The following is a 17,519-nucleotide window of genomic DNA, read 5'->3' as shown; positions in this document are numbered from 1 at the left end:
CATAAAAAGGAAAGAACTCTTGAGAACTGTATTTCTGTTGTGGGTATACTTAGAGATACGGGTATAATTGGATTTTATGATGGTAATATAAAACACTATTCTGCATTAGGAGGAGAGATGCATCTGCTTTTTGTGAGGCAGCTAATAGAGTTCAGCCTAGAGTCAGGAAGATCTGAATTCCAATCCACTCAATCCAGTCTAGTTTAAGAAACCTGCTAGTTTGGGGCAATTCACTCTACCTCATTTAACTCAGTTTTCTCATCTGTAAAATGGGGATAATAATAGCATCTACCTCTCAGGTTGTTCTGAAGACCAGCTAAGAAGGCACTTGTGAAGAGCCTGGCAATATATAAACAGTTATTATTGTGCTATTATTATTAGGTCTCAATTTCCTCAATTAGGACCTTAGAGGGTTGGATAGATGCCCTCTGATGTCCTAAGAGATCATTAGCCTGTGACCCTGGATTCTAAGTGAATTCTCTTCCCTGGACCTCAGGTCTCCATTGGCAAAGTGGTAAAGGGACGCGAGGCGGGGTCCCATCCAGCTCTGTGATAGTTCTGTAATTCTGCGCTCCGGGAGACTGCAGTAGGGCAGGGAGCAAAGGCAGAGTAGAATCCCAGCGGGTGGGAGAGTGAACGAGGGGCCGGCGGGGCTGGCGAAGGGCTGAAGGCTCTGGGAGGCGCCCCACCCTTGGCACGGAGTCGCCAGAAGGGGCAGCGAGGCAGGACGGCGGCTATCTGGGCATCCGCCAGGCTTGTGCCCATCCGCTCTGGCCTTGTCTGAGCAATAATTTCATTCCTTGGAATATAGAGGATATAATTAACGGGAAGCATTCTTCTGGCTTTTCCTAATCTAATTAAGAAGTGATGAGAACTTGGGAGGAAGTCATGAGTTACTGCGTTTTTGTGACGCAGAAGGGGGATAAAGCCAGGGGTTGTGTTCACTTGGGTCAGGGCAGGCTCCAGGGCAGAGAAAGGCTGGCCAGGGTCACTGGTCCTGGAGCCAGGAGCCAGAGAATCTCTGACAGAGAACCCACGCCGAGTCTAACACGTCAGAACGGAATTAGATTAAAGGAAGAGTGTATGGCCTGAAACATGGACTGAGAACTCCTCAGAGGAAAGGAGGTCATCCAGAAACACACTTAATCAGAAGGGGAGATGAGCTGCTCATGTGGGAAAGGGGGGGAGCGAAAAGTAAGCAGCCCGAGCCCTCCCGGTCGGGTCTGTCCCCACAATGTCGGAGGAAGTTGAGGGAGATTCTGGTCTTTAGATGAACCTCCCAAGATGAAGCATCGGAAAGACATTATCAAAAACTGCACACATGAAAGGAACGGGATCGTCATTGTCTAAAGAAATCAGAATTAGAGAGATCATATGTCCATTGGAATATCTGAGTCAATGGAAAGATTTACACTGGGGTCACTAATACAAGAACGGGAAAATATGGCTATGAAGAAATTTTTTTAGAAAAGAATCCAGGGGTTTTAGTGAACTGCAAACTTATTATTATTCAGTAGTATGAAATGATAGGAAAAAGTAATTCTGGGACAGCCAGGTGGTGCAGTGGATAAAGCTCCGACCCTGAAGTCAGGAGGACCTGAATTCAAATGTGACCTCAGACACTCAACACTTACTAGCTGTATGACCCTTGCCAAGTCACTTAACCCGTAAAAAAAAGTTAATGCTAACTTGGACTACACAGAGAGACGAATGGCTTCCAGGAACAAGACAGTACCTTTTGGATGCTACCTTAGTTTGCTCACACCTGGGATATTGCATCTGGCTACCACCATTTAGGAAGTGTTTGATAAGTGGGAAGTTGTTTGAAGGAGATAACCCGGCTGGTTAAGTATCTTGGTCCTTGTCAGCTAAGAATCAGCTGAAGGAATTGAGCAAGAAGATTCATGGGTGACATAATGGCTGTCTTCAAGTACTTAAAGGATTGCTTTGTAGAATAGATGCTAAACTTGATCTGTTTGGTAACACTGGCTAGGACTAGGAGAAATGGATGGAAGTTACAAGGAAACGAATCTTGATATTAGGAAGAAACTCCTAACAGTGAAAATTGAGCCAAAGTAGAATGGGCTCCCCTTCTTGAAGGCCTTCCAGCCAATGAGAGATGACCACTTGTCAGCCAGGCTATAAATAGGATTCTTGTTCAGATGGGTCAGACTAGACAGCCCTGTCAACTCTCAAACTCTAGGATTCTGTAATAAAAAAATAACAGGAGAAAGATTGAGGTACTCAAATCTGAGCTTATTTCTGTTTTCTTCCCCAAAGAGAAAAAACAGAACAAATTCAGTTGGATTTTTTTGACTTTTTTAAATTAAAGTTTTATTTTCAAAGCACATGCATGGATATTTTTTCAATACTGACCCTTGCAAAACCTTGTGTTTCAAATTCTTCCCCCCTCCCACCTCCTTCCCTAGATGGCAAGCAATCCACTATATGTTCAACATTTTTAAAATATGTTAAATCCAATATATACATACATATTTATACAATTATCATGTTGCACAAGAAAAATCAGATCAAAAAGGAAAAAATGAGAAAGAAAACATAATGCAAGCAAACCACAACAAAAAGAGTGAGAATGTTATGTTGTGAAGCACACTGAGTTCCCACAGTCTTCTCTCTGAATGTAGATGGCTCTCTCCATCACAAGACATTGGAACTGGTCTGAATCATCTCATTGTTGAAGAGAGCCGCGTTCGTCAGAATAGATCCTCATATAATCTTGTTGTTTCTGTGTATAATGATCTGCCGGTTCTGCTCATTTCACTCAGCATCAGTTCATGGAAGTCTCTCCAGACCTCTCTGAAATCCCGGTTGGATTTTTTTTGAACTGGAAACATCTGACTTTTGTACTTACTAAATTTCATCTGGGATGACAGTGTAGGGCTTAATGGAGAGAGACCTGGCCTTGGAGCCAGTTCAAATCCTTCCCAGGCTTCTTCTAGTGACTAGTAGCCCTGGCCCCTCTCTAAGATAGAGATTGATAGTATTTCCTCACATTATGGACAACACAGGACTCAGAGACCTCCAAGATGGTCCCTAAGTGTCCGAGGCTGTGGCCAGTCTCGTTCTCTGGTCACGTTCTCTCTGGCTGCTATTCTTCCCAGCTGGGAGGGTCCCTGTGGCTGCACCTCAGCTGCTGCACTAGGAGATCAGGAGGGGCTTTTGGGGTGTGTTCATTCATTCACTGGAGGGCCAGACAGCTGAGCATGTGAGCTGAGCTCAACCACAAGATTAGGCAAGCTGTCCTGCTTGAAGGCTGTTGCCGGCCGAGACTGCAGGACCTGTGACAGGACCCATCCACTGCTCTCCCCAGCGAGAACAGAAACGCCCCTCGTTTGTCATGATCAAGTTCTGATAGAAGCACTTAGAGAGGCTTAGGGCCGGATTCTTTGCCTTTTGGGGAGAGGATGGTCATAGCAGCCTTGAGCTGTCGGCAGAAACCCTTGTCAGAATTAGGCTTTTAAGTGCAGGAAATGAAATAGGATCATAAGGGAAACCAAATTATACTGAAATACAATTATCAAAATATTTTAAGAACACATTCACAGCCCCTTCCTAGCCAGAATGCTTCTCTTAGGCTCCTTTCTATCAGGAGAAAGCTCAGATAACCCAATGTCTGGAAAGTGCTTTGAAGGCCATGAAAAGCTCTGCAAATGGCAGCTGGGAATTTTTAATTATAGTTCAATCGAACTGGGTATTCTGAATTTCTTGGGATCCTGTGACTAATTCTGCACACCAGAAGGAAGGGCCTTTCAACCAGTCAAGGATTTATCACATATCTCATGTGCAAAAATGTTTGTGGCGGCCCTTTTTGTAGTGGCCAGAAACTGGAAACTGAGTGGATGCTCATCAATTGGGGAATGGCTGAATAATTTATGAGACTTACATGAACTGATGCTGAGTGAAATGAGCAGAACCAGGAAATCATTGCACGCAAGATGATTATGTCATGATCAACTCTAATGGACATGACTCTCATCAGCAATGAGATGATTCAGGCCTGTTCCAATAATCTTGTGATCATGACAGCCGTCTGCACCCAGAGAGAGAACTGTGGGAACTGAGTGTGGAGCATAACATACCATTTTCACTTCTGTTGTTGTTTGCTTGAATCTTATTTTCTTTCTCAGTTTTTTTTTTTTTCCTTTTTGACCTGATTTTTCTCATGTAGCAAGTTAATGTATAAATCTGTATGCATATATTGGATTTAATATATTTAACATCTATTGGATTACTTGCCATCTAGGGAAAGGGGTGGAAGGAAGGAGAGAAAAATCGGAACATGAGGTTTTGCAAGAGTCAATATGGAAAAATTATCCTTGCATATGTTTTGAAAATAAAAAGCTTCAATGACAAAAAAAAGGCATTTTAAAAAACAACCAAAAAATGATAAAAATGTTCTTCACATATAGTTGGGGAAAGAAATATTATTTAAATATTTGGGAGGAAAGCAATTTTGTTTTATCTTTTTCAATCTTTTATCTCTTCAAATTCTTTTTCTTGTCTATTGCTATACCTATCATTTCTCAGCACACTTAAATATTAATGGTGATGATGGTAAAAAAAAGAAAAGAAAAGAAAAGAAAAGAAAAACAAGAAAAAGAAATGTCTTTGTGCATTTGAGAAGAGAAATTAAGGCAGATGGGACAACAACATTCAGAGTATGTTATTGTCACTTTGAACAGAACGACTTTGAAAAATAGACCTAAATTGCTTAAAATTTGATTCTAAATTTGTATGCTAAAAAGCAATGGTAGGTCCTTGATTGTACCACATCCATTTATCTCCCCAGACTTAATTGTATAACATCCACTCATTTCCCCATATTTCTAAGGTCTAACATTTAAATCTTTTGTCACTTCTTAGATTGGTTTGTGGGAAAATAAATGCAAAAGACTTTTTTTCCAGATCTGTCCAAAAGAGCTTTTTAAGACAGCACAATATTTGCAAATCACATGGAAAAAAATGAAAGTCATATTTAATTCATTTGAAAATTAAATATTAAATAATGTTAAATAGGAAATTAATGAAGCCTCTCATTTATGGTTACTCAAAATTGTTTTTAAGTTCATCTTTAATAGAAATTAATGAAGGAGCAGGCATCTCCTGGCTCCTTAGAAAACATTTTGTATTTTCTTGGATAAGTCTCTTCATCTGCTTCAAGTTTCAGAATTTTTGCCTAAAAATCAGATTCAAAATAACAGGTTTTTTTTCCTACACCCTCACTGACATCATCAGGATTTTCTTGTGAATCTTGAGCTATTTAGAAGATTAAGATTAAATACCCACTTATTTTGGTCTGGGTCAGTGACTTCTTTGGTGTGAGGAGCGTCCCCCATGTAGAAACTCCCTCCATTGATGTAGGTCACTAACTCTCCTATAACTTTAAGTCTTACAGAGTTGCCTGGGTGGAAGTAGGTGGTAAATATGTCCAGTTAGGCACTTAGCAATTAGGTGACTTTCCCAAGTACATACAAAACATGTCAGAGATAGGATTAGAACTCAGGTCTTCCTTTGGGACTAGTCCTTTACCTGCTCAACCATGATGCTACTGGCAAGGTGGACCAGCAGACAGACCGCTGAGCCTGGAATCAGAAGAACTTGAGTGACATGTGGCCCCAAATACTTACCAGCTGTGTCATTTTGGGCAAGTCCTGTGATCTCTCTCAGACTCAGATTTCTAGAAAATGGGGAACAGTACCTACTTCACAGGGTAAGGATCAACAAGAATAATATCTGTAAAATACTTTGCAAACTATTATGTGTTCAATATATTTATATGTTTACATAATTTACATACATATGTATCTATATATCTACATATAAATATATCTACCAATGGAAAGGTAGATGCAGGTTCACAGCATTTATATACAAGAATCTGAAAAAGGGAGTCTTTGTACTTGATTAATGACTTCTTGGAAACATCCCATTAGCTCCCTAGAATTTCAGCTTTCTGATAAAGTCTTTGGCAACTGGTGATGCTTTTTCTTCCTCGGAGGGTATTGGATTGCATAACCCTAAAACACTTTTCTTTTTAAATAAGTGTATCTACTCATAAGTTTTTAAATTGATTTCTTTGCTTGGAGTATGAGGTCTCTTTTGAAAATAGTTCCAGATGAAGAGAATTGTGGAAAAACCAGAAAATGTATTTTCAAGTACAAAATAGGATAGTGATTCCCTAGAAATAGCAACTTTTTAGAGTTAAATTTGGGGCAGCTAAGTGGCAAAGTGGGTAGAACACTGAACCTGTAGTTAAGAAGACACATCTGGCTTCAGACACTTATTAGTGATGTGACCCTAGGCTAGTCACTTCACCCTATTTTGCTTCAGTTTTCTTATGTGTTAAAATGGGCTGGAAAAGGGAATGACCAACCAGTCCAATATCTCTGCCAAGGCAACCCCCAAGGGGATCATAAAGAGTCAGATAAAAATAAACATTAACAAAAGTACATTTGTCTTGTAATATAATTGTAGTTAAAGTTGGAAGGGATCTAAAGGGTATCTAATCCAACTCTAGGAACCAGTTGAGATCTGAGGAAGTTCGGCAACATTTAAAGTCAGCCTTGGTGAGGGGCAGAGACAGGACTGAAGGCCGATCTGCTGATGCCAGAACCAGCCCCTTTTCAGGAAACCAAGATCCAGGTCTATTTTAAAGAAAATCATGAAAGAAGGAAAGAAAGAAAGAAAGAAAGAAAGAAAGAAAGAAAGAAAGAAAGAAAGAAAGAAAGAAAGAAAGAAAGAAAGAAAGAAAGAAAGAAAGAAAGAAAGAGAGAGAGAAAAAAAAGGAAGGAAGGAAAGAAAGAAAGACAGAAAGAAAGAAAGAAAGACAGAAAGAAGGAAAGAAAGAAAGAAAGAAAGAAAGAAAGAAAGAAAGAAAAAGAAAGAAAGAAAGAAAGAAAGAAAGAAAGAAAGAAAGGAAGGAAGGAAGGAAGGAAGGAAGGAAGGAAGGAAGGAAGGAAGGAAGGAAGGAAGGAAGGAAGGAAGGAAGGAAGGAAGAAAGGAAGGAAAGGAGGAATATATTAAACAAACAAGAATCAGAAACATTCTAACTCAGGAGCCTAGCGTTTGAAAGATAACTTTGTGGTTTTCTTTGGGGCCTTTGAGAGATCAGATTCAAAATAGCCCCAATGGGTGTCCCAGAGGTGCATCATCCTTTCTAACAAGATGCTGCTGATGTTCACCTGGAGCTGGATAACATGCACCCTGATGGATTTTCCCAGTAGTCCTGCCGTTTCACGTTAATCAAACATACTTTCTAGTATGTTTGTAATCAGCAAATCAAAAATGCAGGAGGCTCTCGTTACCTTGACCCTATCAATCAGCTGTGTGCCAGTGGGGATTGCATTTGCAGCAGAAAATGGGCTTATGTCTCATCAACCTGTACAAAGTAGTGATTGGCAAAGGAATATTTGTATATTCTTACTCCAGCAGTGGCTGCTGTCTGGCCAGCTTGTGGCAAAGATCAGGGGGTGATAGCAGGACCAAGAGAACAGGCCTAAGAAATGCAAATTAAGACAACTCTGAGATACCACTACACAACTCTTAGACTGGCTAAGATGACAGGAAAAGATAATGATGAATGTTGGAGGGGATGCGGGAAAACTGGGACATTGATGCATTGTTGGTGGAGTTGTGAACGAATCCAACCATTATGGAGAACAATCTGGAATTATGCCCCAAAAGTTATCAAACTGTGCATACCCTTTGATCCAGTAGTGTTTCTACTGGGCTTATATCCCAAAGAGATCTTAAAGGAGGGAAAGGGACCTATGTGTGCAAGAATGTTTGTAGCAGCCTTTTTGTGGTAACAAAGAACTGGAAAAGGAATGGATGCCCATCAGTTGGAGAATGGCTGAATAAATTGTGGTATATTAAAGTAATGGAATATTATTGTCCTGTAAAAAAAAATTGATGAACAAGCTGATTTTAGAAAGAACTGAAAAGATTTATATGAATTGATGGTGAGGAAAACAAGCAGAATCAGGAATACATTGTACACAATAACAGTAAAAATGTTCAATGATCAACTATGAAAAACTTGGTTCTTTTCAGTGGTTCAGTGATCCAAGGCAATCCCAATAGACTTTGGACAGAAAATGCCATCTGCATCCAGAAAAAGAACTATGGAGACTGAGTGTAAATCAACAATACTATGTTCACTTCTTTTTTCTGTTTTTTTTTCTCTCCTGTGGTTTTTCCCTTTTGCTCTGATTTTTCTCTCCCAACATGATTCATAGAGCAATGTGTATTAAAAATAAATAAACTTACTACAATTTAAGAGAGAGAGAACAGGCTTATATTGACATTGAATTAATGGCTTTGATTCATTAGAATTCTATTCCAACCACTTGAAAATACTTACTTGCTTATTAGGGATCTATAATTTTGTTGGTAGAATTCTCTCTGGGCAACTGTTCTGTGTCTACATCTCAAAAACATCATAAAAAAAGGAAAAGGAACTACATGTGAAAAAGTGTTTATGGCAACCCTTTTTGTGATGGCAAAATATTGGAAATTGAAGAGAGACCCATTGCTTGGGAAATGGCTGAAAAAGCAATAAGGTGTGAATTTGATGGAGTACTATTGTTCAGTAAGAAATTATGAGTAGGCAGATTTCAGAGAGACCCGGAAAGACTTGAACTGATACTGAGTGAAATGAGCAGAATCAGGAGATCATTGTACACAATATCATCAACACTGTGTGATGGTCAACTATGACTGACTCAGCTCTTGTCAGAAACACAATGATCCAAGAACAAAGAACTCAAGCAGGAAAATGTTATCCATAAACAGATAAAGAACTGATGGACTCTGAATACAGATGGAAGCATTTTTTCCCACTTAATTCTATTCTTTCTTGTAGGGTTTTTTCCCCTTTTGATCTGTTTCTTCTTTCTGTGATTAATGTGGAAATGTTTTACATGATAAGCACTTGCATAAACTATATTTAAAAAACATCTTCAGAAGAGGAGAGGGGAGGGAGAGAATGATAAAAATTTGGAATTTAAAGTCTTATAAAAATGAATATTAAAAATTTTCTTGACATGAAATTGGGGAAAAAACTATTTTAAAAATTGCCTAGAGCTCTGAGGTTTAATAACATGACAGGATTTTGTTCTTTTTAAAATTTTTTATTAAAGCATTTTTATTTTCAAAACATATGCACAGGGGCAGCTAGGTGATGCAGTGGGTAGAACACCAGCTCTGAAGTCAGAAGGATTTGAGTTCAAATCTGGTCTCAGACTCTTAACACTGCCTAGGTGTGTGACCCTGGGCAAGTCATTTAACCGCAATTGCCTCAGTAAAAAAAAAAAAAAAATACGCACAGTTAATTTTTCAGCACTGACCTTGCATAACCTTGTGTTCCAAATTTTCCCCTCTTTTCCTCCAACCCCTTCCCTAGATGGCAAGCAACAGGATTTCTTTCTTTCCTCCCTCCCTGTCTTCCTTCTTTCTTTATCTGTTTCCTTCTTCTCTCCCTTCAGTCCTTCCTCCTTTTTCCTTCTTCCCTCCCTCCCTCCCTTCCTTATTTCCTTTCTCCTTCTTGTTATATTTCTTTTGCAAGGTGATTACTATCAAGTGTTCCATTCAATGATGCTCTTTGTTACCTTGCAGTGCACACTCTCCACTACCACTTTTAGTTGCTATTATCATCCTCATTTTACAGATGAGGAAATTGAGGATGAAAAATTAAATAATATATATTGGATTACTTGCCATCTAGGGCAGGGGTGGGGGAATAGAGGGGGAAAATTGGAACATAAGGTTTTTCAGTGTTGAAAAATTATCTTTATATATGTTTTGAAAATTAAAAATTCAATTAAAAAAGAAAAGAAAAAAAGAAAAGTTAAGTAACACTTGCCCAGGACCACACAGCTAATAAATGTCGGAGGCAGAATTGAAAATTTTATCTTCTTGTCTTCAATGCCAGCATTCTATCCAGTATGGTACCTCACTGCCCACCATGTTTGTAAGAAGAGGGGGTTGGACTCCATGGCCTCCAACGTCTTTTCCAGATCTAACTCTACGACATTATGTTTGCAGTTTAAACTCCTTTCCCTTTTATTTCTGTTTGTGGCTCTTACTGCAGGTGAAGGAGTTCAATGTGCCCTCTTTTCTAAAGTTCCCAGCAAATGAGCATGTTACTACAGCAACAAACTACAAAGCTGAAGCATACTTGAGTAGCGTCTAGTGTTTGATCAAGAATGACTTACAAGAAAGTTAATCCGGCACTTTTGCCATGTGTGTGGGAGTTATTATGCCACCTGGTAATTAAGTACATAAGTATTCCTGGAAGCTGATGGTGGAGCAGATCAGCCCTTCTCTCTGGTGGACAAAGATCCCTGGAGGGAGCTCCCCAAACTCTCTACTGTGTTCTGCCCTAAACTGGACCTTAGAGGAGGGCTTTGTGGGCCTAGAGGAGTGCCAAAACTGGGCTTCTTTCCCAGTACTATTGCCCAATCCTTCATTGTAACATTAAAGACTTTATCATGAGACAGATATCAATGTGCCATGGAGAAAGAACTTTTTCTTTTTGTTGGTTTTTTTTTTAATTTTCAAAACATATGCAAGGATAACTTTTTCAATATTGATCCTTGAAAGACCTTGTGTTCCAATTTTCCCCCTCCTTCCCCCATCCCCTCCCCCAGACGGCATGTAATCCAATATATATTAAACATGGTAAAAATATGTGTTAAATTCAATATATGTGTACATATTTATACCATTATCTTGCAGCACAAGAAGAATCAGATCAAAAAGGAAAAAAATGAGAAAGAAAATAAAATTCAAGTAAATCACAACAAAAAGAGTGAAAATGCTATGTTGTAATCCACCCTCAGTTCGCACAGTCCTGAGAGAGAATTTTTCATTTAAATTATGACCCCCTGAGTCTTCTCTTCTCCAGGCTAAACATCCCTCGTTCCTCTTACCCATTCTCATATTAAATAAAATAATATCTGTAAAATACTTAGCACAGTGTCTGGCACATAGTGGATACTTCATAAACGTGTATTCCCTTTCCTTCCCTTTTCTTTGTGTGACCTGAACTCAAGGTCCTCCATCCTCGGGGTTGCCTCCTCTGGTTATCCTCCTCCTTCGGTTCCTCAATATTCTTCTTAAAATGTGGCACTAAAACCCTAATGCAATCTTTCCAGGATGGAGAGATAGCCAGGGCAAGGATTCCGACCATGTCACCTCGTTGACTCTGCAGGAACCCAAAACTGTTTGATGGGAACTATCTGCCGCTCTTACCCAGCACCATTCTATCCTGGTGAAATGGAGTATTTGAACCCAGTTGTAGAACTTGACATTCATCCCAATTCAGTTCCATCTAATTCAATTCAATTGATAGTTCTTCTATCCGTCATCCAGTACTAGCCATAGATCAGTTTTGTATCTACAATGGTCTATGGCGTCATTCTAGTCTTTGGTGAACATATGAAACCTCCCAGTCACTGATAGACTCTGGACAGCTCCCCTGACCCCTCTCTGCAGACTCTGGACAGCTCTCCTGACCCCTCTCTGGTAGACTCTGGATAGTTCTCCTGACCTCTCTCTGACAGACTTTGGACAGCTCTCCTGACTGGCTCTCCCCAGAACTCCACTTTAACACTGACCTAGGAAATGCAAGCTCTTCTAATCTGCTCATAGAATCTAGCCCACATCTCTCCACTTTGTCTCCACCTTTCAGTTGGCATTTGTGCGTCAATGGGGAAAATGAGTTTTTAATAGCTCTGAATTTGGTTTGTGGACAAAGCAGTGAAACATAGAAAATATATTAATAATCAATTATTTCTTTTATATAGAAAATGACTGTCTCACATAATAAAGAAAATCTGTAGCCCATTTATAGCCACTGGATCTTTGAGATTTATGCATATTGTCCCAGTTTTCCCTTGTGTAGAAAGGTATGCATTAAGATAATAAAACAGAACAAAGCTAAATCCTTCATTTTTATTAATATCCAGAGATATGAAGTAGGAGAAAAAAATCAGCAGTACAGTGTTTCTGTGGATTCTGAAGCATCTTGGTCTTTTCTCTGTTTTAGCCACATCATGCATGAGCTGATTGAAACAGAACGAGTTTATGTTGAGGAACTTCAAAGTATAATTGAGGTAAGCTGACTGTGTTTCTGGAATACTTTGATCCTGCTGAGCTTCTGTTGCACAACAAAAATCCATTATGTTAATACATAAAGAACCAGCTTAGGATTCAGGAAAGCTTGGATTCAAATCCCACTTCTGACATTTACTACCTATTTAAACATCAGCAAGAGATTCAACTCCCAGGGCCCTAAGCAACCAACTCTTCAAGAGTAGAGGCTCCTATTCTCTACTTGCAGAGAGAGTTTTCATACCCCTATTCTAAAAATCTATAAAAGATTCCCCATTCTAAAGAAATTGTACATCCACTAAAAACACAGTTTCTTTAATCTTAGTAATTTCCATCAAGATTTTAATAAAAACAAACCTTTCTGCTTTTATAAGATCATATATTTTCTACCATTCAGGGTGGACTTATAGAGAAACAAGTATAATCATTTACTGTTGGTAGAATTGCAAAGATATAAAATCGAGATAGCAATCTGGCAGTACCTAGTAAATGTTATTAAAATAATCACACCTTTTTACTCATGATTTCATTGTTAAGAATATGACCTTCCCAAAAGTGATTATCAAAAAAAATCTTTTTAAATCGAATCAAAGATTTTTATAGCATTGTGTGGCCATGTTTGTATAGAACATTCTACATATATGAAAATAAAATGAAAGACAACCTAAATGTCCAAAAATAGGATAATGGTTAAACAAATTATGTTATACACATTTTTTTAATATTACAAGGCAATTAAGGGAGTTAAATGTGAGGAATACAAAGAAGAAAAGTTCATGAGAATGAAGAAACAAAAAAATCTCATGGAGATTTAGAGGGAGAAACTGGGGGAGAAAACATTTTGATATCTTATACATTGAAATTAATTAATTTAAATATAAAGTCATTAAGCAAACATAGTTGTTTGCCTTGATGTTGAACATCAAGTGGTTAACAAGATATTCAGTTTAAATTGCATTGAGGGCTGGCATTTCATCTGATAGAGCAAAATCAAACCTGAGGTGAAACTTTTTTCAAATTATGCCTTAGGAAAACCTTAGATTTTTTTTTTTGTACTTCCATGCTGATTAAAAACTAGGAAAATTTACCCTTTTTGTATATGATTAGAAAGCCTGTTTCTCTTCTTAAGTACAGACTTCATAAAAATACAACCCCTGCAAAGTATTTTGATCACTGTCTTACAAACAATGGGCACATACGCTGGAGGGAATTTTGAATTTTGTGAAATAAAGAATATGTCAGGGAGATGGTTTCCTTTTCATTTTGTTATCTAGGAAACTGAATGGCAGGTAAAGGGGATGGGATAGGGTGTTAAGTGACTTACCCAAGATCGTGCAGGTTATCAAGTCATAGACTGAGAGCTTAGAGATCAATGGCATCAAAGGCAAATAGAAAGTGATCCCTGCGGGCTGCATAGAGAATCAATTTATTTATTTTGTTAAACATTTCCCAATTACATTGTAATCTGGTTCTCAGTGAGAGTCTGGCAGCTGTGGATTGGGTATCTCTCTTCCCTATCCAAGCTCTTTTATAGATGAGATAACTAAGGTCCAGTTACTTGCCCAAGATCATACGGATGATCAGCAGAGTAAGGATTTGAACCCTTGTCCTCTCACTCCAAATCCAGTGTCTGTTCCATCTACCAAGAATGAGAGTTTCTTTTTCCAGACCTAACTTATTGGGACCAGGGACCCAGCAAAGTGGTGCTTTAGCATTAGGAGAAGAACCAGCCTTCAGTTACATTTTGCAAACCCTCTGGTGCATCTCTGGAAGCACAAAGGCTGCCTCCTTCCAGTCCTCTGGCTGGGTCAGGGACTTGTCAAAGCAATTTGGCAGGAGAGTAGAGAGCAGCTCAGACGGAAGCCAGGGGAAGGGGGTGGATTGCCCATTTGTCAGTTTGTTGGTGTTGGGGTCCTAAGTGGGGGCTGGGGGGAAAGGGAGCAGCATCCGAATTCTGAAAGAAGAAGACCAAGAACCCATCCAGTGCCATTGCCTCATTTTACCTCTGATTTTTCTGATTGTAAAGCCAGTTCCTTCTCCCCAGAGTGGGTGAGAGGGGAAGGGCTGAATCAGGAGCATCTTCCTCCCATGTTCCCATCTGTGATTCTTCCCATCTGCCCACCCTCTGCAGGGTTATGCAGCAGAAATGGACAATCCAGACTTAAATCACCTGATCCCGGTTGCTCTTCAGAACAAAAAGGAAATTCTCTTTGGAAATCTCCCTGAAATCCACGAGTTCCACAACAGGTGTGTATCTCCCAGGGGGTCCCTGCTCTGTGGAAGGTTCTCGTTCCCTCCTCACCTTCTACCCTTAACATCCCTCATTCCCTTTAGAACTCAGCTCCAATACCATCCACTCTACAAAAGATTGTGCTCAACAATGGAGCAGTTAGGGTCTTCGAGGAGCTTCTGTGGGGATGGGGAGGATTGAAAGGTCTGGACTGTGAACCGAGAAGAGTATTCACAAGTGGGAGGAAGATGGAACAATGACAACTCAAGAGGTCAGGGAAGACTTCCCGAGAACGTGGTAGAGGGACTTCTGAGCCATTTTTCTCTCCAATGGGGAAAATGAGTGTATGTGAGAAGCTCACCCCACTGAAGAATGGGCAGAAAACAATGGACTTTCTTTAATTGAAAAGCTTTAAGTTAGAAGGATGAAGGAAAAATCATTGTTGATTTGCTTATTCTTTTCATAAATATGCTATAGAGTATAATGTAGTTAAAGTTCATTAGGGCTATGGACTGTCCCTGTGATTTCATGGATGTGAGGAAATCCCTCTATCTCGCTATCAACGCAAGTGAGCATCTTCTGGCCTTAGATTGCATGTTGATCCCTGCACAATTCAGGGATTTGTCCAAGGTCACCCAGCCAGATGTATCCGGGAAGGGATTTGCACTCAGTTCTTCTCCACCCTGGGGTCAATGCTCCATGTGCTCCGCCACATTGTCTCACAAATAGACATCCATACCCAGGTCAGTAAAGGCAAACGCAGGTTGCCTGATTTGGGTGAACAGACTAGTCCCCCAAGATTCCAAAGAAGGAAGGTGAGGGTAGAGTTTCCATCATTTCCGTGTCCGTGTCACGGATGAGCGAGGACTTTCTGGATAATACCCAAACTCGGTAGAAATGGCAGCCCCAGTAATTTCGTGGGCCTCCCAGTCACTGATTACCCTGGTCAGAGGAATGAATTCTTGCTTAACCTCCCCGCATTAAGGAGGAAGCAGTGTAATGCTCAGGCTGCAGCTTGTAGCTTGTAATTAAATCACTGCCCAAGCCAGACTGGTTCCATCCCTAGTCTTAAACGTTGCCTGGCTCATTGCACAGCTTGAGAATTTTCCTGGTGGGGTTAGGAGTTGAATAAAACAAAAATGGCTTTTTTTCCCTCTTCACTTAATTCAATTGAGAATTTAAAACAGACTTTTCATCAATGTAGCCTGGGAATGGAGGCAATTAAGGCAAGTTCTTGTGATTTTATTTTAGGAAAGGGCATTCAAACTCAGGCAAAAGGGAATCTTATTTTTTATGGCATTTTGTCCAGTACTGACTACAGTCAGTGAGAACAATTAATTGGCATCTGGGCTGACCATATTGGGCCGTATGTCCCTGAAAGCTCTTGAACTGGGGTTGTGGATTTACATCTGGAAGAAACCTCAAAGATCAACAGGCTCAGCCCTCTCCTTCTACAGATGAGGAAGCTGGCCCTCAGGGAGGAAGCATCTGGTCAGGGCCCCACACCCCCTCCAACCAGAAATAGAAAATACCCCCTCCTCATGGCTTACCATGGAGAGAGACTAGATCTCCAAGGGGTCCGAGGCGGGTCCAAGATGGGAATTCATGAATCCATAAAGAATAAGCATTTTTAAGCACTTACTGGGAGCCGGGCAGAGCTGAGACACAAAGAGACCATGTTAGAAGGCGAGACCCCCAGGAGCCTTGATGATCAAAGCTGACATACAAGAGGCTTGGGAGGGGTTGTCACTGATGTTTTCACAGAAGAAATTGGTTTTCAGAGACTAGTGATCGCCGAAGGTCACACAGCTAGGGAGTGAGCGAGGTGGGATTGGAGGTCAGGTCTCCTAGGGCTCTGCCCACCACGAGACTCTGCCCTTCCTCTGCTTCAACCCCATTTTGCACCCAAATCCATTAAGTGCTTACTTGGTGCTAATGAGCACTGGAAATACAAAGAAAGACAAACTTGCCTCTCAAGGGTGGACATAGAAATTGATAGACAAGTCAACTTAGACATTGTTAAATAAATATGGCTAAATGGATTTAATAGGTGATTGATGTCTATGTATATATAGCTAGATATGTAGCTAGACAGATGACTACATAAGGAGATAAATGGCCTTGGACATTGATTAATATCTAAGTCCAATAAGTAATAAATGTCTGCATTTATAGGTAGATGTAGAACTATACATCTATGGAGAGATGTAGAACTAGATAGACAAGTTAACTTAAATATTGGTAAATAGATATGGATAGATGGATTTAATAGATGATGTATATGTATACATATACACATATAGATAGATATGTGCTAGATAGATGGGTAGATATGGAGATAAATGGCTTTGGACATTGATTAATATCTAATAAGTAATAAATGTCTACATCTATGGATAGATGTAGAACTAGATAGATAGATAGACCAGTAGACTTAAATAAACATTAATAGATTGGATGGATGGATGGATGGATGATTGTTAGATCTTCATGGATAGAAATGGGTACAGAAATAGGTAATATATTGATTAGACTCTTTCCATTGACAGAGTGTTCCCAGTTATAGAGGGGAAGATGGGAAGACAACCCAAATCCCCTCCCCTGCTGTCACTAATAAATGCTCTTGGTTGAGGGGAACACGTAGCTGTGTGACCCTAGTCCACCCGCCTCAGTGTTTTCCCAGAAACCTGAGCCTATGAGAAGCAGCGGGGCTTAGAGAGCATCCATCCCTCCCCTTCATTTGCCAGAGTCCCCATAGGGGAATTCCTTACCCAAGTAGAAAGGGACAGGGAGGGACGCAGCCCAGCTCTTCCAAATGCCCCTTCTCTCCCCATTCTCACACTGAGAGGAGTGTCCAGGCTGTTTCCCACTAGGCCTTGGAGCTGGCAGGGCAGCCTTGGGCCTAGGCTGCTGCTAATAACAAGGAGACTCCAGAGTGAGGGAGAACAGCATGGTATATTTTTAGTTTCCCTTCCTTCCCTCCAGCCCCCCTTCAAACTTTGATCATTGTTCTTAACCCAGTATATTTTTTAAAAAACCCAAACCATCTACATTTTTCTCCTTAGAATTTTTCTTAAAGAACTAGAAAACTGCGTCGAAAATCCTGAATTCCTCGGCCGGTGTTTTCTAAAAAGGGTAAGTTCTCCTTTCCTGG

General features: G+C 40.1%; 1 protein-coding gene across 1 annotated transcript in view; it reads left to right on the top strand.

The window, feature by feature from the left end:
- Nucleotides 1-17,519, top strand: part of MCF2L2 (MCF.2 cell line derived transforming sequence-like 2) — a 340,912-nt gene that overhangs the window by 246,693 nt on the left and 76,700 nt on the right. The window contains exons 18-20 of the mRNA XM_031961125.1: nucleotides 12,071-12,137; nucleotides 14,267-14,382; nucleotides 17,431-17,500. Coding sequence (XP_031816985.1) covers nucleotides 12,071-12,137; nucleotides 14,267-14,382; nucleotides 17,431-17,500 — 253 coding nt within the window. The remainder of the gene's footprint in view (nucleotides 1-12,070; nucleotides 12,138-14,266; nucleotides 14,383-17,430; nucleotides 17,501-17,519) is intronic.

This window comes from Sarcophilus harrisii, chromosome 3, assembly GCF_902635505.1.
Source record: "Sarcophilus harrisii chromosome 3, mSarHar1.11, whole genome shotgun sequence".
Taxonomy (NCBI): Eukaryota; Metazoa; Chordata; class Mammalia; order Dasyuromorphia; family Dasyuridae; genus Sarcophilus; species Sarcophilus harrisii.
Note: the sequence above shows the minus strand (reverse complement) of the source record. Positions and strands in the feature narration are given on the sequence as shown.